Consider the following 23,917-nt stretch of genomic DNA (forward strand, 5'->3'; position numbering starts at 1 on the left):
ACATTTTATAGATGAGGAGGCTGAGGCTCTGAGAAATTATTCACAGTTATCATAGTAAGTAACAGAGCCAGGAGTTGAAATGAAAGTCTTCTGACTTTTTTCCACTGGGTCACAGTGTCTTTATATACAGTTGTTGTTGTTGTTGTTGTTTTCTTTTTAGGGCCATACTAGTGACATATGAAAGTTCCCAGGCTAGAGGTCTAATTGGAGCTACAGCCACAGCAGCGCGAGATCTGAGCCTCGTCTGTGACGTAAACCGTAGCTCATGGCAATGCTGGATCCTTAACCCACTGACCGAGGCCAGGGATCGAAACTGAGTCCTCATGGATCCTAGTTGGGTTCGTTAACCGCTGAGCCACCGAGGGAACTCCCTATGTACAATTTGATTGAGAAATAAGTGTGTGTGCACATGTGTGTTCATGCACATATATACTGTCACATGTTGTGTATCCCATGTGTATAGCCACAACTAGTGATATGGAACCTTAGAGGCTAGGAACAAGCAAACCTAAGGAAGAGTCATGAGACTTTGTCTACATGTGAAACAACCCCAAGGAAGGCTGGGAGGAGTGGTTAGGCGTGGGGGAGAGTGGAATGAGCAGTGGGTTGGTGGTGAGATTACCTGGTTTGTTTAGAAAACAGTGAAGAGATGAGTCTGGCTGGAAGTAGCTTGTTAGAGTCAGTTTATGTACTGTTTTGAAGGCCAGCTGTGGAGTTGTCATTTTAGCTCATTGACAATGACTTATTAAAGGCTTAATAAAAATTGAAGGGGTCCCAGTTGGGATGAACATAGAAATATTTCTATTGAAAGGTCATAGGAGTTGAATGGTTTCAAGGAAACTTGGACACTTTTCGCCTAAGGGTATATCCTGATTAATTAGGCACTCCAGAGCAAATGCCTTTGGCAAAAGGAATATCATTGAAAATCAGAACATTTAGACTAATTCATACGAAGGTTTGGTCCCTGCCGATTCATTTATTCCATTCAGAAAGCATGTATTGAGATCTTTTGATTTACAGGTTCTGTTTTAGCTGTCACCAGGTCTTCTAATGGGAAATACAGATGAATAGGAAATTTCAATAACTGATTAAAAAGAAAAAGTTTCTTTAGGAATTTTGTGTATTTCCCCCTCCCCCCATCTCTCTGTTTCTCTTTATCCCTGACTTTAAACTCTGGATTCAGCTATTTCAACTATTTATTTGGCCATATAGGCAGACAAGTGCTTGGTTCATTTTTTTTTTAAGCATTATATATTTTGTGGTTTAATTGATAGGAAAAAAATATGCTCAGGTGATGTCATGCCTGATGGATAAGGGAGGAACAACCTAAAACCCCAAATCTTGGTAAAGTTCTATGAACCCAGACCTTGGAGTCATAAAGGACTAGTACCGTTATGCCAAAAGATGTGACATACTCGGTTGGCATTGCATTATGATTGGGCTGAACCTTTATATTAGCTTCCAAGGGAGTTCTAATTAGTAATCTTTGTTTATACAAAGATATTAGTTTATCTGAATAGTTAGACCATTTGAAGATACTTTTTGTAAGAGGAAAAAATATATATAGCTTGTCTTTTTCCTGTTGCCATTAGAACCTAGATATTAGAAATTTCACAAATGTTGGCATGGAGACTCAACAGAAGATTTTTGGAAACCTTGCTAGGCTCTGAGAAAACTTGCTTAAGTCAGTCCAGGTAACACTCATTCAAGATTCTGCAGTAATGTATGGTGCTTGGTTAATACAAGCTTAGAGGGAGAGGCAGACATATGTAAAACTCATGTGCAAGAATATGTCTAGAAGTAAGTATATGCTGTCAAGACAAGAAATAGGTGATCAGACTTTTTTCAGGGCATCACTGGGTGAACATTTGGTGTTGACTAGGTGCTTGGTGCTTTGCAGAGGCAGCTCTCTAAACAAATTCAGGATGTGATCACATCTAGCTTTTGGTCAGGAGTAGGTCTTTCTCCTGTACACCCAGAATTATCAGAGACACATTATTTATCTTTTTTTTATTGAAGTATAGTTGATTTATCATGTTGTGTTAGTTTCAGGTATACAGAATAGTGATTTCAGTTATACATATATATATTTCTATTCTTTTTCAGATTATTTTTCCATATAGGTTATTACAAGGTATTGAGTAGAGTTCCCTGTGCTATACAGTAGGTCTTCCTTGTTTATCTGTTTTATGTGTCGTGGTGTGTATATGTTAATTTCAAACTCCTAATTTCTCTCTCCTCCATTTCCCCTTTGGTAACCATAAATTTGATTTCTATGTCTGTGAGTCTCTTTCTGTTTTGAAAATAAGTTTATTTGTATCATTTTTTTTTTTTTTTTTTTTTTTTTTTTTTTTTTTAGATTCTGCGTAAGTGATATCATATGATCATTTGTCCTTCTCTATCTGGCTTACTTGGTATAATAATTTCTAAGTCCATCCATGTTGCTGAAAATGGCATTATTTCATTCTTTTTATGGGTGGGTAGGATTCGTACATTGTATACATGTACACCTTCTTTATCCACTCCTCTGTCAATAGACATTTAGGTTGCTTCCCTACCATTCATTTTTAGGTTATCGCCCGTTTTTTTTAAACCATTGCTTTTATTTTTTTGTTTTTGTTTTGGCAAAACCTTATCATGTGATCTACCATCTGTGCTGTACAGTAGGTCTTCGTTGTTTATCTGTTTTATGTGTTGTGGTGTATATATGTTAATTTTTAGGTATATAATACAGTGTTACTGGCTACAAGCAAGGTGCTCTAGCAGATCTCTAGAACTAACTTGCCTTGTATAACTGAAACTTGATAGCTATTAATTAGCAACCCTCCATTTTGCCCTCTTGTCAGCCCCTGGCAACCACCATTCTACTCTCTGCTTTTATGAGTTTGACTATTTCAGATAACTCATATAAATAGTATCATACAACGTTTGTCCTTCTGTGAATGGCTTATTTCACTTAGCATAACGTCCTCAAGGTTCATTTGTGTTATTGCACATTGGATTTCCTTTAGCTGAAGGCTGAATAATACTGCAGTGTGTATTTACTTCACTTTTTTTGTTATTTTTTTGTAAGTTTTAATTTTGATATTAAAAACTTGAAAAAAGCAAGAATAATACAATGATCTCTTTTATGCTCTCTTTATACAGATTTCAATAATTGTTTTAATATTTTGTCCCTAAATTTGCGCATTTGTTCTGTAAACCTACATGCCTTTTAACCGTTTCAGAATAGGTTACAGAATCATGCCCTTTTATACCTAATTATTTTAGAATAGATATCCTAAGAACAACTCATGCTCTTTTGTAACCGTGGTACAATTACTTAAAATGAGAACTTTTTTTTTACTTTATGGTTGCACCTGTGGTATATGGAAGTTCCTGGTTCAGGGATTGAATCTGAGCCCCAACTGCTACCTCTACCACAGCATGGTATACCTATACCAATGCCAGATCCTTTAACCCACTGCACTGGGCCAGGGATTGAACCCATGACTCCGCAGAGACCTGAGCTGCTATAGTCGTTTTCTTAACCCACTGTGCCACAGCAGAAACTCCTAAAATCAGAACTTTTTAACATCGACACAGTTTTTAGTCCAGGCTGTTTAGTTTCATCACTTATCTCAGGATCACTCATTGTACTTAATTGTGTCTGTGTAGTGTCCTTGAACTTGCCACAGTTCCTCACCTTTTCTTTGTTTTTCATGGCTTTAATCTTTTGCATGTGACTATGTAATGCTAATTTAATTTTTTATTGGAGATAAAGTTTTTATGTAATACTGTGTAAGTTCAAGATGTACAATGTGTTGATTTGATACCTTTCTGTGGTTCAGTGATTACTACCGTAGCATCAGCTAACACTTCTATCATGCCACATCATTAGTATTTTTTAAACTGTATTTTATCTGTATTTATCCATCCATCCATGGATGGACATTGAGGTCTATCTTGGACATTGTGAATAAGGCTACAAGGAATAGGTGAATGTAGATACCTCTTCAAGATTCCAATTTCAGTTCTTTTTGGGTAAATACCCAGAGGTCAGTTTGCTGGATCATTACATATAGAAGTTTGTTTTTTGTTGGAGGAGCCTCCATACTATTTTCCATAGTAGCTGTACAATTTACATTCCCACCAACAGTGTGCATATGTTTTAATTCATGCACGATCTTGCTGGCACTTGTTTTATTTGGTTTTTGTTGTTGTTGTTGTTTATAGTGGCCATCTTGACAGGCATGAAGTCCTGTCTCATTGCGGTCTTCATTTGCATTTCCCTCGTGTTTAGTGAGCGTTTTCGTATAGCTGTTGACCATTTGTATTCTTTGGAGAGATGTCTGTTCAAGTCCTTTGCTCATTTTAATTGGGTTATTTATTTTATTTGCTTTTGCTGTTGATTTGTAGGAGTTTCTCACATATTTTTGATATTAACCACTTATCAGATACATGGCTTGCAAATACTTTCCCTCATTCTGTAGGTTACCCTTTCACTATTTCCTTTACTATGCAGAAGCGTTTTAGTTTGATGTGTGCCCACTTACCTGTTGTGTTCTTAAACATAAGAAATTAGTTGAAAATTACTGTAGCTTTCCTTTTAGACTTGCTTACGAATAATGGTTTAAGGACAGCAAAACATGGTTCTAACCAGAACTCTAATGAACATCGTATGTGATTCAGGCTATGAACATGTACCTGGCAAGAGAAATTCTTGTGTATCTAACCTGTGATCAAGCAGATCCAAGAGAGCTACTTCCCCAGGTTTCCTTTGCTGACCTTGCCATTCTTCTGGCCTTCTGGAGTCAAAAATGTAGGTTTTAGTTGCCATGACATTTATTAGAAGAAGTTGACTGGTTGGATCTCACTAATCAGTTATTCTGACATGCTTTCAAAACAAAAATAGCCTTTTTCTGCATAGCACCTGCTGCCAGTGCTGTGCAGGTGGAGGGCCTCACTATTTGCTCCTGGCAGATTGATTGCCATGTATGCAGTAGGTGGCAGGCCCAGTTGTCACTCTAGTGCTAAACAGGACATGTTATATAGGTTTCTTAAAAGATACTTGGCGGAGTTCCTGTTGTGGCTCAGCAGTAATGAACCCAACTAGTATTTAATGCGGGTTTGATCCCTGGCCTTGTTCAGTGGGTTAAGGATCTGGCATTGCTACAAGCTGCACAGTAGGTCACAGAATTGGCTCGGATCCAGCATTGGCTATGGCATAGGCTGGCAGCGGTAGCTCCAATTCCATCCCTATCCTGGGAACTTCCATATGCTGCACATGCAGCCCTTAAAAAAAAAGATATCTGCAAAAATTTCTTAGTTGTTTATGCTTTTACTCCCACTGGCATTGACTATAACATCTTCATTTATTATTATTTCATGTAATTTATAACAACTGGTGTATAAAATTAATACAAGCGGTTGGAATCATTTCTCTTTAGTTTTGATCTTAAGTCAGTTTTGGCATCTGTTTCTTTTCACATTCACAGAACTTGGTGAATTCTACCTGGCAGCTCTTCCAAGATCATGTCTTATCTTTGAACATGAGGCTAACATTTAGTTTTCACTCAGTGCTTGACAAGATAGCAGACAGTTCTCAAAGTTGAAGGAGAAGAGGGCCTGAGAAATTTGGTGGTGTATCTGTCCAAATGACCTCTCAAAAAACAGGATTTCTTGGAGTTCCCGTCGTGGCGCAGTGGTTAACGAATCCGACTAGGAACCATGAGGTTGCGGGTTCGGTCCTTGCCCTTGCTCAGTGGGTTAATGATCCGGCATTGCCGTGAGCTGTGGTGTAGGTCGCAGACGCGGCTCGGATCCTGCGTTGCTGTGGCTCTGGCGTAGGCCAGTGGCTACAGCTCCGATTTGACCCCTAGCCTGGGAACCTCCATATGCAGCGGGAGCGGCCCAAAGAAATAGCAAAAAGACAAAAACAAAACAAAACAAAACAGGATTTCTTGAAAACTCTTGAGAAATCAGAAGAAGTCCTAGGAGTTCCTGTCGTGGCTCAGCGGAAATGAATCTGACTGGCAGCCATGAGGATGCAGGTTCGATCCTGGACCTTGCTCAGTGGGTTAGGATCCATCGTTGTTGCGAGCTGTGGTGTAGGTCACAGACTCGGCTTGATCTGGCATTGCTGTGGCGTAGGCTACAGTTCCCAATTGACTCTTAGCCTGGGAACCTCCGTATGCTGTGGGTGCAGCCCTAAAAAGAAAAAGAAAAAAAAGGAGTTCCTAAATATCCCTTCTCTATTATATTTCCTTAAAATGACAGGAGCCCCCAAAGTTAGACTCAGACTGTTTCTGCCTCTGGGAAACCCTTTTTTTGTGTCCACACCCAGAGCCTTAAAGTTCTACCTGCCCATCTAGGGGAGGAAGGGTGCTCAGGATGGCTACAACCCCTCTCTAAATATCTCATCCCTTGTTTTTCTATTTGGAATCTGAGGTAGTTCTCAGATCCTAATGTCTCTTGAAGAATCAGCTCCACAGCACCAGATAAAGGTAATTGTTACAGCATCTTGTTTGAGTATTCCCTTTTTTTTTTTTTTTTTTTTTTTTTTGTCTATTGTCTTTTTAGGGCCACACCCACGGAATATGGAGGTTCCCAGGCTAGGAGTCAAATTGAAGCAAAAGCTGCCAGCCACAGCAATGCCAGATCGGAGCTGTGTCTGCAACCTACACCACAGCTCATGGCAATGCTGGGTCCTTAACCCACTAAGTGAGGCCAGGGATCGAACCTGCAACCTGATGGTTCCTAGTCAGATTCGTTTCTGCTGCACCATGATGGGAACTCCTAGTATTCCCTTTAACTTGAAGGAATTGTCGCATGTATTCAGAATGAATACCTTCTGCGGGAAATGATCTCTAAATGTCTGTTGTGGAATGTCAGTGAAAGTGGTGAATTACAGATACTTATGAAGCTCTCATCCATAAAAGCAATGATAAAATAGGCAAAATATGCCAGAATCAACTTTTTCACAACCCTCAGGGTTAAAGTCTTTAGTATCTGGGGAGCATCTATTTAGGAAAAATGACCGAATCTCAGTAAGAACAGCTAGTTTGGTGACATTTGGACTTGTGCTGTTTTTCCTCCCTTCCTCTCTAGATCCACAGTATCCTTGAAAATGATTAGTTTGTAATCACAGTGCAGATTCTTAGCCTTAAGCAACGGAGAGGGGGCAGTATGGAGTTGATATCTTTCTAAGCCCTGGTCCTTCTTCTGCTTCTCTTCTTCCTTCTAGATTAAGCTGTGATGCACCCTGAGATGTGAGAACTAGTGAAGAAGCCAGTTTCAGTCTCAGTGAAAGGGACATGCACCGTTAGCTGTTGACAAAATCTAGGATCACTCAAGACGTGGTAGATGGTGCAAGACTAGAGCTTATCAGCCTCCTTATCCATTGGAGACCCCAGGAGAACTGGTGCTGCCTTCACAGGGGCAGTGAACTGAGGACAGACTCCTGTGTGGCTCTGTTTTATATGATGTTATATAATAACTTCAGGAGGAAAACACTCTAGTACTTGGTTTCACTATAGGTAATTCCGTAATGGAACACTTGCCAAGGGCATTAGTTACTCCACAGAAGCACCCCATACCTCCCGCTGAGTCACTGATGTAATCCCTTTAAAATGCAGGTCTTTGTGGAAAGCTTATTCAAAAAGCCAACGTAGGATGGTCAATGCTTGCTTAGCCTAAAGGGCTGTGGCATAGAACCAGATGCAGTCTTATCTTCTGTTTTAAAGATTGTGTGATTCACCATATTTACATGGGTTAGGATGACCACGCAGTAGTACTTACACATATAATGTTTGGTTGTGATAACTAGTTTCATTTGAGCCGTTTGAATTTGTAACTGGTGACAGATCATTGCTGTGATTTTTTAAGTCCTACCTAAGTGAATCACTGTGACCATCCACTTGATAGACATTTGTGGCACTAATCACATACCGTCATTTTTTTTCTCTGGAAACAGATCCAAGCCTCGTCTGTGACCTATACCACAGCTTACAGCAACTCTGGATCCTTAACCTGCTGAGCAAGACCAGGGATCAAACCCGCATCCTCAAGGATACTAGTCAGTCTCGTTAACACTGAGCCATGATGGGAACTCCTCTGGAAACTGTTAATTGTTGTGTTCAGGTTTATGGGCATCCAGTGGGCATGTGTGGCACCAGGGAATAGGATTTTCAGAGCTTGGTTGTTCTGATGATACTTGGATCTTTGAAAGTGGGAAAAGGATTGTCATCACATGATCTAGGTAGCTTTGTCTTTAGATGACTATAAACCTAGAGCATCTGCAAGTTTTTTTTTTCTTTATTTGGAAATAATGTACATCCATGGTAGAAAATTTAAAATACATGGAGTTTCCCTGGCCTGGTGGTACAGCAGGTTAAGGATTCAGCGTTGTCACTTACCGTGGTGTGGATTTGATCCCTGGCCCAGGAACGGCAAAAAAAAAAAAAAAAAAAAAAAAAAAAAAGAGAAAGAAAGAAACTACAGATTTTTTTAAAAAATGAATGGAGGGAGTTCCCTTCGTGGTGCAGCAGAAACGAATCCGACTAGGAACCATGAGCTTACGGGTTTGCTCCCTGGCCTCGCTCAGTGGGTTAAGGATCTGGCGTTGCTGTGAGCTGTGGTGTAGGTTGCAGACACAGCTCGGATCTGGGGTTGCTGTGGCTCTGGTGTAGGCCTGCAGCTGTAGCTCTGATTAGACCCCTAGCCTGGGAACTTCTATAAGCTGTGGGTGTAGACCTAAAAAAACAAAAACAAAAAAGAAAACAGAACAAAAACCAACTTTTATGTGCCTAAGGACAGTCAACAAGAGTTAGGTCTGCGTTAACTAAGTCAGTTGATCGAGAAAAGGTTATGTGAGGATTTTAAGCATGAGGCTTTGCAAAAAAAGTGTTCTCTTTGTGGGTATGACTGTTATCCTCACTGTATTGTGCTGTGTAGGTGTGTGTAGTACTATTGAATTCATTTTATACATTAAAATGTGCATGTAAAAGAAGGGGTGAGCTGAGTGTGGACAGAGTAGAGAAATGGTATTGATACAATCTCATGCTTCCTGAACTAGAGAGTGGCAGAAGCAACATCTTTCATTTTCCCTTAGCTCTTGGTGGAGTTTAGCATAAACAGTAGATGCTTAGTAAAAACAACTTTGGGTCTTAAACATGAGATTTAGTTTGATTTCCTGTGGTGGGTGGAGAGCACTAGAGGCCAGTTATTCCTAAGTTCCTCACCTTGTCCAGGTATCCTTGTTGTGGAAAATGGAGGTAGTAAATTGTTAGTCCTAATTCTGTTGGTATTTTAGAGTCAATTTGGGTGATCTGTTAAAACCAGCACCACGGGTACGTGTTCTTTGGATCGTATCCACATTGTGCATTGGAGCTGAATTTAAAACATATCCAAAAAAGGAAAAAGGTATTACGTTATTCAGATGATAATTAAAGCAAATAATCCAAATACCTAATTATGTAAGTTGTCAAATTCCACAAAATGTGCATGCCGAAGAGTAAATTAAGGTACATGCTCACCCACGGCACACCCCCTTAAATCTAGCCTTGGAGACTTCAGGTGACCCTCAGTTCAGTTGTTTGTAAATATTTCGTTCTGCTGAGGTAAGGAGTTATGACGTTCATTGGGGGTGCAGTAATGGACAATTTTTTAGAACAAGAATTCCAGTATATAGAGCAAAACATCCTACTAAGGTTAAAAAATTCCTCACTTGCTTGATAAGTGATTTAAGATAAAGATGTTAGGAGTTCCTGTCATGGCAAAGCAGAAACGAATCTGACTAGGAACCATGAGGTTGTGGGTTTGATCCCTGGCCTCGCTCAGTGGGTTAAGGATCCAGTGTTGCTGTGAGCTATGGTATAGGTCACAGACACGGCTCAGATCCCACGTTGCTGTGAGCTGTGGTGTAGATCGGCAGCTGTAGCCCGGATTAGACCCCTAGCCTGGGAACCTCCATATGCCGCAGGTGCAACCCTAAAAAGAAAAAAAAAAAAAAAAGGATGTAAAAAGAGACCATCACTTACCAAGTGGGCCATCTACTGTGCTCTAAAGATGCTACTGTTCTTAGCCAGCTAAGCCTTAGGCTTGTGTCGTAAAACCATTGGAGGGGTAGAGGAATGAAACTTGTGTTGGACCGAGGCAGAAAATGCTATTGGGATGAGAACATTTGACAAGGAACTCATAGGCACATAGGGTTGTAGGCAGCAGCTTTTTCTCACGATCATCTGATAGACTGTTGATGAATCAAGTGGAGAAACAACTTGTAGAAAGTGCCTGCCCTGAATCCCAGTGAGGAGACTTGGGGGTCTGGTCTCATCCCCTTCTTCTACTTGCTCTGTAGATGGAACATCTTTGGGCTTCCGTTTTCTTATCTATATCAGGAAAGGTTGATACACATGAAATCACAGGTCTCCTTCAGCTGTCAATGCTATAGTGTTTTGTTGTTACTGGTTGTGGTGGTGTTTTAAAATTTATTGTAATGCTGTAATTTTAAATACAAATTCAGTTGTTGACTTTAAATTTCACTCTATTTTTGTATAAACCAAAAATTGGAGAAAAATAAATGTTAAATATCATTCATTTAAGGAAAAGAGCTTAGCTCTATTGTTTTAAAGCATAGAATGTTCTTAATGAAAATAATACATTGTTTAAATTTATTGACAACTTATGTGTTGTGTACTTTGATAAGTATGCATGTGCTATTTCACATTAAATACATTTCAAATATTGATCCAGGAAATGTATTTGAGATTAATCACCTGCTACAACAAATACAAGCCTTTTGTGTTACTATTTAATAAGTAGGATGTTATAATCAATTTTTACAGAGTTCCACAGATAACGTAAGTAATGACAAAGAAATTTTTCTTTCTTAGAGTCTTATTACAATATAGCTGAAGAACTGGATTAATAAAGAAAAGGAAGAAACCTTTTATGTTACTGTACATCTCTTATGAAGTGTGGAAGTTTGGTCAGCTTGCTGGAATAGTTAGTCTTTATGTGGAAGTGATGCAGAAGTATGTGCCTGTGCTGTCCCATCTTCCTCAAAGACTAGTTGGCTTTAGCCAGTCCATCTTCTGCAGTCACTGCCGCACATAAATATATTTTAGCAATAGACAGTTAGCGCCCTTGATAACACCTTTTTTTAAAAACTTAGATGACTTGTTTTACACTAGTAGTCATTGCTTACAGTTAGAAAGAACTCCTCTCTAATTTATTATTATGTACACAACAAGTGATTCCACCAAAGAAACACAAGCCTGAGGTTAAAATAAATGATGACTGGAGTTCCCACTGTGGCTTAATGAATCTGACTAGCATCCATGAGGATTCAGGTTCGATCCCTGGGCTTGCTCAGTGGATTAAGGATCTGGCATTGCCGTGAGCTGTGGTATAGCTTGCAGATGCGGCTTGGATCCTGCGTGGCTGTGGCTGTGGCGTAGGCCAGCAGCTACAGCTCTGATTTGACCCCTAGCCTGGGAACCTCCATATGCCGCGGGTGCAACCCTAAAAAGCAAAAAAAAAAAAAAAAAAAAAAAAAAAAAAAAAAAAAATTATGAATGGCAGAAGGAGGGAAAGATGTTTGGGTATAGACTAAGAAGATTGAAGAGTCTTAAGTCCAACTTGTCATGTGGCTGTTCAAAGAGGCTGCAGTCTCTGTGAAGCCTCTTATCATTGTTTTAGCTGTCTTGCTCTGGCCAGGGTTATGGCAGAGTGACACTTTTTTTTTTTCTTTCTTTCTTTTTAGGGCTGCAAGTGTGGCATATGGAGCTTCTGGGGCCAGTGATCAAATCAGAGCTGCAGCTGCTGGCCTATGTCACAGCCACAGCAAATTGGGATCTGAGCTGCATCTTCGACCCATACCACAGCGCACGGCAACACCAGATCCTTAACTCACTGATCAAGGCTAGGGATCAAATCCGAAATCTTATGGTTCCTAGTCGGATTTGTTTCTGCTGCACCCTGATGGGAACTCCAAGAGTGGCACCTTTTAAAGTTTTTTTAGATTCTGAAATTGAGCTTACTAACACCAAAGTCTGAATGTGTTTTTTTAACTTTGTGTTCACATTCAAAACTGAATTAGACCAACTTCCACTGCCAAAATACTATTTCCCAGTGTAAGTAGAGAAGGAATTTCTCAAATAAAGCATTCTTCTTTAAAACAAGCATAAGCAGACCAGGTTTTTCATAGTCAGATAGAAGCAAGTGGCTTATCGAGGAGCTTTTCTAAAATTTACTTGGCTCATCATTAGGCTTATGTGAAAGAATCATCTTTTTTCTGTTTGATAGTTTTTGAGTAGAAAATAAATTGAAAAGGTTGCTCAGCTGAACAGTTGTAGACAAACTTGTCGATTCAGTTTTCAACTCGTAGCCTGCACCTGTGAGACTTTTCAAAACAGTTAATATTAATCATGCCCTCCTTGAAGTTTTTCCATTAACTTAATTCGAGGAGAAGATAGGCCTCTAGCTTTTTTCTTGGAGCATTTCTGTCACTGACTCTGTGGGAAAGTGGTTGACAACTTTGGAAATTTGCTTTCATTTCAGGCTTGGAGTTGCAGAGAACTTAGCTGTGTTTCCTCTCTAAAGCAGTCGTTTAAAGCTCATACTAAAGCCCTCAATGTTGTCATCTTCTTCTTTGCTCCATCTTACTTTGTCACTGCTTGATGACTTGCAGACTCTTAGAAAGCTGCAGAGAGGAGATCTAGAGGTTAGCAATGTAGGGTGTCCAGATGAACCCTAATGTTGAAGCATCTTAACCCTTTGGATTGCCAGCATAATCGTATCTTGGTTTCAGCTGCCCTGTAGGCTTTGGGTGAGGGATCAGGTTGTGGAGGCATTTGCATACTGTTTAGATTTTACGTCCTCTTAAGGTTCAGAAGGACCTTGCCTAGGCTTAAACTCTAAAGCAGGGGTTCCTGGCGTCCTCTTAAGGTTCAGAAGGACCTTGCCTAGGCTTAAACTCTAAAGCAGGGGTTCCTGAGAACCATGATGGGATGGTGCTTTAAAATTGAGTCAGATGATAGGAGGTCCACATATAAGCTAACTTGTACCCTTGATCACAAATGCAGTTTGCATGCATGTTGTCACAAATCACCTCCGCCCATCTAGCTCGGCCTGCTGACTAGAACCTGGATTGTTGACAAGCTCATGTATTGTCTGATTTGTTCCATGCTGTGAGCAGGGTGGAGTTTTTCTGTGGGTATCTGGTCTGACAATTTGATGACCACTACGCAGAGTTGTGTGGGCCTCATAGCCTACAGAAACAGCCTTGTGGTGACGGTTTAGTTAGTGGTGCTTTGACCCGCAGTCCTCATTGAACTGTAGGTACAGGTAGAGAACAATGTCCATTTTTAAGTGCATGTGCCTATACTACAAAAGTAATTTATAGTTTTATAGAAGTTTCCCTTTTTATTTTTAGATATAATACTTTGCCAAGCAGAAGAACCTTGAAAAATTCAAGATTAGTGAGTAAGAAAGATGACGTGCATGTCTGTATCATGTGTTTACGTGCCATCATGAATTATCAGGTATGTTTGTGTTCATGATCTTTTTTTAAAAAAAATCTGAATTTATCAGACTTAGATCTTACTCTTTGATGTCTTTGTATTATTTTTGTTTGAAGTAAATATCAGGATTTCATGAGATTCCAAAAAGAAGGGTCTGCTCATTCTAGTGTTCATAATTCATCGCTCTTATATTTTAGTTAGCATTTATAATTTATAATGTATTTAAAGGGAAGACATTTTCCTCCTACCATGATAAACTTGTCTAGATTACGTGTTACATGTTTGTGCCTCTTGAAGACAGAGTAAGCCACTGGTTGTGGGCACTAATGTAACAACTTTAGAACCTAAGAGTGAATAGACTCACACGCTGGGTGGGTCATTGTTTCTTAGAGGCTTGTATGATGAACAGGCACAGAGTCATAATTGTGATCATTTGGACCCAGTAGCTCCTAATTTTCATCAAAGTCTTGGAAGTTTCTTTTTGAAGTGCAGAGTCCTCCTGGAGACGCCTGATGCAGGTCGACCCTGCTCTGAGAAACACTGGGAGTGACAACAGTGTGTGGGGTTAATCCTAACCACAAAGTGGGTGTTAGAGCCTGGAGTATCTAGGATTTGTCAACAGGGTCAAAGTATAGTTAGAAAAACAAACCAGGGCTGAGAATTAGACACATTTCAAATAAGAAAATAGGATTTGATTTCCATTGATGCAGATGCTATAGGTGGGTCTAAGAGGAAATAGGCAATAAATACATAGGTCAGTATTAGAGTTCAAACCCAACATATGCATGCCAGGTTGAATTTAAGAAGGGAAAGATACATTTATCTTTCTTTTTTTTTTTTTTTTTTGGGTCTTTTTGCCTTTTCCAGGGCCGCTCCTGCGGCACATGGAAGTTCCCAGGCTAGGGGTCCAAATGGAGCCTCAGCCACTGGCCTATGCCAGAGCCACAGCAACGGAGGATCTGAGCTGAGTCTGCAAACTACACCACAGCTCATGGCAAAGCCAGATCCTTAACCCACTGAGCAAGGCCAGGGAGCAAACCTGTAGCCTCATGGTTCCTAGTCGGATTCGTTAACCACTGAGCCATGATGGGAACTCCACATTTATCTTTCAATCATCTTTAACGTTTTTTTGAGCATTGCTAGACAGACCATGTTCTTGGCACAGGGAACACAGCATCAAATAAATAAGTGCCCCAGGGAACTTACTTTGTATTGAGGGAGGCAGATGATAAATAATTAAATTGGTAAACTGTATAGCATTCCAGATAGTGATAGCAATGAAATAAAAGCTGACACTTAGAGAGTTCCCATTGTGGCTCAGCGGTAACAAGCCTAACTAGTATCCATGAGGACATGGGTTCGATCCCTGGCCTTGCTCAGTGGGTTAAGGATCTGATGTTGTATAGGTTGGTATAGGTTGCAAACGCAGCTTAGACCTAGTGTTGCTGTGGCATAGGCCGGCAGCTGCAGCTCCGATTCAATCTCTAGCCTGGAAACTTCCATATGCCCCGATGCAGCCCTAAAAAAGAAAGAAAGAAAAAAGAGAGCTGGCACTTACCTAGTGCTTCCTAAAGTCTAGTATTTTTAAATCTATTAAGTAACCTAAGCGTCATAGTAGTCCTGTGAGATTGGTAATATTACTGTCCTCATTTTTCTTATGAGGAAACTGAAACACAGAGAACTTAATTTGCCCAAGATCATATGGTTAGTAAGTGCTGGAATCTGATTTGAACCCAGGAAGATGGTTCCAGAGAACTGTTACTCTGTATTGTAGAAAAAAAATAAGAAATAAGAACAGAGAATGCTGAAAATGTGAGTTGTTTTAAATAAGCCACCCAGAAAAGTGACACAGAAAATAACATTTATGTACCAAGAAGAATGAGAGAACAAGGTAAGGGATATTTAAGAATGAAGATTCTAGGCAGAGAGAAGAGCAGGTGCAGTAGCCCTAAGGCAGGAATATGTCTGCTGTGCTGAAGGCACAGAATGGAGGTCCTGTTGGCTGGATCAGAATGTGTAAGAGGGAGGGAAGAAACCAAGGGTTCACACGGGGTCCTGATTATGTAGGGTTTTGTAAGGCAGTGGAAGTATTGGTTCTACTCTGATTGGAAATCTATTGCAAGGTTCTGAAGAAAAGTGTGACTTGATCTGACACTTGAATTTAACTTGATCACTCTAGCTTCTGGGGTAGTATTGACCCTGTGGAGACAAAGACAAAAGGAAATAGACCTTTTAGAGGCTGTTGTGTCAGTTTAGGTGAGTGTCAATGGTGGTATGGACCAGAGTAATAGAAGTCGAGGTGATGAGAGGTGGCCAGATTCTGGTTTTGTTCTGATGGTAAAGGCAGTAGCTTTAGATGTGTGGTGAGAAGTGGAGGGCAGCTCCAAGGGGTTATCTTGGGCACCTGTAAGATGGAGTTCCATCTACTGAGATGGGGAAGGCTACAGGATGAGCAGATTTGGGAGATGTCATTAGAGTTCAGTTTGGCAGATGTTAGCTTTGAGATGTCCACAGACCTACAGACAGAGATTTTAAATAGGTGGTCTAATATTCCAGTCAAGAGTTCAAGGTCTGCTTCAATATTCGCAAATCAATCAGGGTGATACACCACATTAACAAACTGAGGAATAAAAATCATATGGTCCTCTCAATAGACACAGAAAAAGCCTTTGACAAAGTCCAACACCCATTTCTGATAAAAAACCCTTCAGAAAGTGGGCATAGGGGGAACCTACCTCAACATAATAAAGGCCACATATGACAAACCCACAGCTAACATCATTCTCAGTGGTGAAAAGCTGAAAGAATTCCTGCCGAGATCAGGAACAAGACAAGGATGTCTGCTCTCACCACTACTCTTCAACATAGTTCTGGAAGTCGTGGCCACAGCAATCAGAGAAGTAAAAGAAATAAAAGGAATCCAAATTGGAAAGGAAGAAGTACAACTATTTGCAGATGACATGATACTATACCTAGAGAATCCTAAAGACTCTACCAGAAAACTGTTAGAGCTCATCCACGAATTTGGCAAAGTCACAGGATACAAAATTAATACACAGAAATTGATGGCGCTTCTATATACTAACAATGAAAGATCAGAAAGAGAAATCAGGGAAGCAATCCCATTTACCATCGCATCCGAAAGAATAAAATACCTAGGAGTAAACCTACCTAAAGAAACAAAAGACCTGTACTCTCAAAACTATAAGACACTGATGAAAGATATCAAAGATGACACAAATAGATGGAAAGACACACCATGATCTTGGGTTGGAAGAGTCAATATTATCAAAATAACTGTACTACCTAAGGCAATCTACAGATTGAATGCAATCCCTATCAAATTACCAAGGACATTTTTCACAGAACTCAAACAAAATATTTTAAAGTTCGTTTGGAAGCACAAAAGACCCAGAATAGCCAAAGACATCCTGAAAAAGAACAATGGATCTGGAGGAATCAGGCTCCTGGACTTCAGACTATACTGCAAAGCAACAGTCATCAAAACTGTACGGTACTGGCACAAAGACAGTGCAACAGGATAGAAAGCCCAGAATTAAACCCACACACCTACAGCCAACTAATCTATGACAAAGGAGGCAAAAATATACAATGGAGAAAAAACAGCCTGTTCAATAAGTGATGCTGGGAAAACTGGACAGCCACATGTAGAAGAAGGAAATTAGATCACTCCCTAACACCATACACAAAAATAAAATCCAAATGGATTAAAGACCTAGATATAAGACCAGACACTATAAAACTCTTTAGATGAAAACATAGGCCAAACACTCTCTGATATAAACCTCTTAGAGTATTGACAATAAAAACAAAAATAAACAAATGGGACTTAATTAAACCTAAATATTTCTGCACAGCAAAGGAAACCCTAAACAAAACAAAAAGACAACCCACAGAATGGGAGAAAATCTTTGCAAGTGAATCGACTGACAAGGGATTAATCTCCAAAATTTATAAACAACTTCTGCAGCTCAATACCAAAAAAACAAACAACCATCAAAAAATGGGCAGAATATCTAAACAGATAGTTCTCCAAAGAAGACATACAGATGGCCAAAAAACACATGAAAAGATGTTCAGCATCACTCATTATTAGAGAAATGCACATCAAAACCACTCTGAGGTACCACCTTACACCAGCCAGAATGGCCATCATCCAAAAGTCTACAAACAATAAGTGCTGGAGAGGGTGTGGAGAAAAAGGCACACTAGTACACTGTTGGTGGGATTGTAAATGGGTGCAACCACTGTGGAAAGCAGTATGGAGATTCCTCAGGAAAGTAAAAATAGAATTACCTAGGAGTAAAAATAGAAAGTAAAAATAGAATTACCATTTGATCCAGCAATCCCACTCCTGGGCATCTATCCAGAGAAAACCATGACTCAAAAAGACACATATACTCTGATATTCATTGCAGCACTATTTACAATAGCCAAGACATGGAAACAACCTCAATGTCTATCGACAGAGGAGTGGATCCAGAAGATGTGGTACATATACACAATGGAATATTACTCAGCCATTAAAAGGAATGAAATACCAGCATTTTTAGCAACATGGATGGACCTAGAAATTATCATGCTAAATGAAGTCAGACAATGAGACACCAACATCAAATGCTTTCACTGACATGTAGAACCTGAAAAAAGGACAGACTGAACTTCTTTGCAGAACAGATACTAACTCACAGACTTTGAAAAACTTATGGTTTCCAAAGGAGACAGTTTGGGGGGTGGGGGGATGCACTGGGGACGTGGGATGGAAATCCTATAAAACTGGATCGTGATGATCATTGTACAACTATAAATGTAATAAATTCATTGAGTAATAAAAAAAATTAGAAAATAAAGTTAATACAATACAGAAAAAAAATCAACAGTAATCAGTTACACTTTATTTATTTATTTATTTATTTATTTTGCCTTTTAGGGCCATATCTGCAGCATATGGAAGTTCCCACGCTAGGGGCTGAATGGGAGTGCAGATGGGAGTGCAGCCGTTGGCCTAAGGCATGGCCATAGCAACGTAGGATCCAAGCTGCATCTGCAGCCTACATCACAGCTCATAGCAACGCCAGATCTCTAACCTGCTGAGTGAGGTTAGAGATCTGGGTACTGGTTGGTTTTGTAAACTGCTGAGCCACAGCAGAAACTCCCACATAATATAATTGTTAAAAGTCACTCCTTATACTTACAAGAGCAAAATATTTTAAATATAAAAGCGTTGATGCACCTTCTCAGAGCCTGACATAGGAGAAAAAATTGTGTTGCAGATTTGGACAAGGCGAAAATTGTGTCTTTAAGAGAAAATATTTGTGTATATATATTTACTTATTTTAGGATTCTTAAAGTTTTTTGTGTTGCAAAAATGATACTTATAAACTGTGTTATCAGGATGCATTAACATCTAATTCCTTATAATGCCACACCTTTGAATAAACATTTATTATTGATAAAAACAAAAACAAAGAAGAGTTCGAGATCTGGATACCTGGGCTGGAAACAAAATTTGGGAGACAGTAGATGGTATATAAAGCCAAGGGAGTGCAGTAGATCAGCAGAGGTAGACAGAGAATCAAAGAGGTCTCAAACACCCCTGGGGCACTATGTTTAAATGTCAGAGGTGAGGAGGAATTAGGGAGACTGAGAAGTAACCAGGAAGGTAGGAGCCAAGTGCAGGAGCTTTCAGGCAGCAGAGAGTGATCAACTGTATCCAGCGCTGACACTAAGTCATGTAAGATAAAGAGACTTGCTCATGGTCTCCAGCAGTGTGTCCATCTTTGGTGAGCTTGGTACAGTTTCATTGGAGTGGTGAGCATGGGATGGATGCCTGATTGAAGGTGGTGTCAAGGGTGGAGAGGAATTGGAGACTGTGAGTGATTGGAGCTTTGCTGTGTAAGGATAGGACTGAGGCAGTAGCTGGACCTGGGTTGTAGGGTCAAGAGAGATTTTGTTGTTTAAATTGTTCAAGGTAAGATATATATAGATATATATATATATCTATCTATATATATATATATATATTTTTTTTTTTTTTTTTTTTTTGCTTTTTTATGGTTGCACCTGCAGCATATGAAAGTTCCCAGGGTAGAGGTCCAAGCGGAGCTACAACTGCCGGTCTGCGCCACAGCCATAGCAATGTTGGATCCCAGCCGCGTCTGCGACCTACACCACAGCTCCAGACAATGTAAGATTCTTAACCTACTGAGGGAGACCAAGCATCGAACCCACATCCTCCTGGGTCCTATTTGGGTTCTTAACCTGCTGAGTCACAATGGGAACTCTTGAGATAAGAGAATTTGCATCATGTTTTCCTGTTAATGGTAATGAACCAGGGAGGGAATGATGAGAGAGTTGCTGGAGCATGTAATACCCCTGAGTAGGGGGAAGGAATGGGGTTAAGAACTCAAGTGAGGGGAATGGCCTTGGATGGGAGTATGGGGAAATTCATGTTGAGAAAAGTGAGGAGGGAAGCCACAGATCTGTGTGGATGGATTGATGTAGTGGGAGCTTTTGGAATTTGGTTTTTTTTTGTTTGTTTTTTTGTTTTGTTTTTTTTTCCTGATTGCTTTTATTTTCTCAGTGTAATTGGAAATAGATCATAAAGTGAGAGTGAGCTTGGAGGACAAGGATTAATTCCTCAACTCAGCAGAAGCAAGAATGATTCTTGATCCTGTTACTGGATTTACTTCATTGCATAGAAGGATAAAGGAAGATGCCTCAGAGCAAGGCGGGTTTTTCTAGGCTTGGGTGCTGATAGCCACTGCCCAGAGAAGGGAATAGAGGCGGTGGTTGTCAACCCTGGCTGTGCAGTGAAGTTAGCTTCAAAAAAATCAAATGCCAGGGCCCCATCCTTGATATTCAGAATAAATGGACCTGAGGTGGGTCCTGGAGAATTGGTGCTGGGATTTGTTTACTTTTCCAGGTGGTTGTGCTGAGCAGCTAGGATTGAGAGTCACCGGCTGGAGCCTTTTCCTCATATTATTGGATACATGTAGTTCATTCATTGATAATGGGAATATGGTGCCTTGATAATAGCGTCATTCTTGAAATTTTGCATAGAGAAATATGTGCAGACAGGGATGTGCTAGAGACATGAGTGCGTTTATGATGGTATAAAATTACATTAAGTAGAAACTCAGGTTTTTGGTTTTTAATCAACATTGACAGTCCCCTCAATTGACTCCTAATGCTTTGTTTTTTTTTCCACATCAATTTCAGTATGGTTTCAACATGGTCATGTCTCATCCACATGCTGTCAATGAGATTGCACTAAGCTTGAACAATAAGAATCCAAGGTAAGCTGGCTCTGTAATGTACAAATCTGAATCGAACTAGGGAAAGCAGAGACCTAGTCTGCACTTACTCAATAGTTTGGAAACTTTCAAGTATGAAAGTTTTTGAAATAAGACTGCCAATAGATTCCTTAGCCCTGTAGAATTTTCTATTCAGCTTTTGTTACATTTTTACATGTGACAGAGTTGAGCAGCTGGTGACAACTCTGGCCCTTCTCTTGAAGCTTCCATTCTTCTTAGGCCTGGTTCTCAGCATCCTTGCAGATTTAGCAAAATGAAGTGAAGAGTATGAGGCTTACAGGGTGTCAGAACCAAGGCCAGGAGAGTCTTGATATAGACTCAGCCACACCATTCACCCACTGAAAGCTAACTGAAAACCACAAGCCCTTGTCCACACTTCATTTGCAGTCTTTACACGTGTAGCTTTTATTACCAAACAACAACAAAAAAAGAAACAAAACAAAAAGAAAATAATTCATGCAGATTACTTTTCACAGTCACTTTCCTATGAAGACCAGTGCCCTGTATTATTCATATCACAGATTACCTCTAGAAGCCTTTATGAGTTTTTTTTAGTTAGTGAAATGTGTTTTCCATTCTAGTGCATTTGTACATTTCACACTGTTACTCCCTCTCATCAGATATCTCTGATAAGACTGCATATCGGAAAACTGTTAATTCAGCCAAAAATATGATTATAAATTAGATCCTTTCTGATTCAAAATGCCATGCAAACTGTAAATACTGTTTTAATGTTGAATATTATTTCATGCTTCCCCTAATTAACGCTCCTGCCACTTTGTGATTGCTCCCTTCGTTTACTAGAGTCATGCTTCTTTGTCCTTGAAGAAGCGCTTCCACTAAGGGAAGTCATTATTCATTTTTCTTCAAGACAATTGATGATGTGGATTATCAGAATGATCTTTGTTTAGAGGTTGGCAATAGCTTTTATTCTAGAAAAAAGATGAAATACTAAAATGAGCTTACTGTGAAGAACAATACTGTCCTTGACATTGTATTTGAAAACTTAGATTGTATCTCTAAGGTTCTCTTCTAAAAGTATTTCAAACAGAAATTTATTTTCTTGAGTCAGAGAAAATATTCTTGTATTAGCACAGCTGTAAGCCAGCTCCTTTCAGATCTCCTGTGTGGGAGGAGGAAAGGATGGAAGCTTGTATTGACGTGGGGGATTTTTATGGAGCCATCACAAATGAGCAGATTTCAAATGTAGAACAGTGATTTCAGTTGATTTTGAACTTTTTAGCAAATGTTATCTCTCTGACTCTAGAACCAGAGAAAATATTTAACCAATGGGTAGTTTTTCTGAATATTTTTATGTTTCCCATTGTCTTTAGCTAGTTGAAAATACTTTTTTAACCTTATTATACTGGGTCACCTGATGATAGAGCTAAAAGACTTAATCTTCCCAGAATTGCTTTTCATTTGTGAGTAATTTGTAATCTTGGGAGTGGGAAACATGCCTTCCAAAACTTGCTTTCCTGGATAAATCACATATATAGAAATTCATGACAGTTTAAAAATGTATGTGCTTTAATATAACTATGTCTAAGTCAGTAAAATTAAAAAAAATATATGAAAGATATCTTATTATCATATTCATCTTAGAAGGAACAGCTGGGAAGTTTCCTTGATGGCTCAGTGGTTAATGAACCTGACTAGGATCTGTGAAGATTCGGGTTCGATCCCTCGCCTTGCTCAGTGGGTTAAGGATCTGGCGTTGCTCTGAGATGTGGTGTAGGTCACAGACGTGGCTCAGATCCCACGTTGCTGTGGCTGTGGCATAGGCCGGCAGCTGCAGCTCCAATTTGACCCCTACCTTGGGAACTTCCATATGCCTTGGGTGTGGCCCTAAAATGCCAAAAAAAAAAAAAAAAAAAAAAAAAAGAGGAGGGAACAGGTGATTCATTATTCATTCATTTTCACTGATTTGTGTTTTTGGTTTGTTTTTTTTTTTTCCCTTGTTTTGACAGAACAAAAGCCCTTGTCTTAGAGCTGTTGGCAGCTGTTTGTCTTGTCAGAGGCGGGCATGAAATCATTTTATCGGCATTTGACAACTTTAAGGAGGTAGGATATTCTAGCTTTTAAAAGAATGCTCACACAAACATATTTAGACATTTTTGAACAGAATATTTACCTTCTGTGTTTTATTATTGAGAAATAATTTAACGTATAACATATTAGTTTCAGGTATACAACATAATCTTTCGATGTTTTGTGTATCTTGCAGAATGCTCATTGCAATAAGCCTAGTTAACATCCAGCACCATGATTTACCTTGTTATTTATTCTAGGGCCTAAGGAGCATAATAGTTTTCTAAGACATCACTGAGGGAGAAATAATGAACTCAGTTTAAATATCTTAAATGAGAATTCCCGTTGTGGCTCAGTGGTTAACGAACCATACTAGCATCCATAAGGACGAGGGTTCGATCTCTGGCCTCTCTCAGTGGGTTAAAGATCCAGCACTGCTGTGAGCTGTGGTGTAGGTCACAGACACGGCTCAGATAATGTGTTGGTGTGTCTGTGGCGTAGGCCAGCGGCTATAGCTCCTATTAGACCTCTAGCCTGGGAACCTCCATATGCCGCAGGTTCGGCCCTAAAAGACAAACAAAACAAAAATAAATATCTTAAATGAATGCATTAAGCTTTTATTGGTTTCTCATTTCCCAAAAGAGTTAAAAAGTATTTGCAGGACTCACTTTCCTTTGGAGAACGTGAAATAGTCCAGTTTGAAGACAGTTTTGTTAAATGTATGCGGTTTTCATTATACTCGTTATTTGAGCATCCGCTTTGTAAAATTTTACAAACTCTTTCCTCATATTTACTTTCCTTGAGTCATATTATCTGACTGCTGCTTTGTGGGGTGCTATGAGAAACCTCAAATCAAGAAACACTGATTTTAGCAGTCTATAATCTTAATCAGGTGATTCTGTCACAGGAAAACAACAAACCATTGGACATGCATGATTAAAATGGAAACCAGGAGTTCCTGTTGTGGCACAGTGGACATAAATCTGACTTGGAACCATGAGGTTGCAGGTTCGATCCCTGGCCTCTTTCTGTTAAGGATTAAGGATC

At 39.6% G+C, this 23,917-nt stretch overlaps 1 protein-coding gene across 1 annotated transcript in view; it reads left to right on the top strand.

The window, feature by feature from the left end:
• Window positions 1-23,917, top strand: part of FMNL2 (formin like 2) — a 330,367-nt gene that overhangs the window by 240,946 nt on the left and 65,504 nt on the right. The window contains 3 exon segments of the mRNA XM_005671848.3: window positions 13,415-13,523; window positions 20,745-20,821; window positions 22,810-22,903. Of these exon segments, the coding sequence (XP_005671905.2) occupies window positions 13,415-13,523; window positions 20,745-20,821; window positions 22,810-22,903 (280 nt within the window).

This window comes from Sus scrofa, chromosome 15 (genome assembly GCF_000003025.6).
Source record: "Sus scrofa isolate TJ Tabasco breed Duroc chromosome 15, Sscrofa11.1, whole genome shotgun sequence".
Classification (NCBI taxonomy): Eukaryota; Metazoa; Chordata; class Mammalia; order Artiodactyla; family Suidae; genus Sus; species Sus scrofa.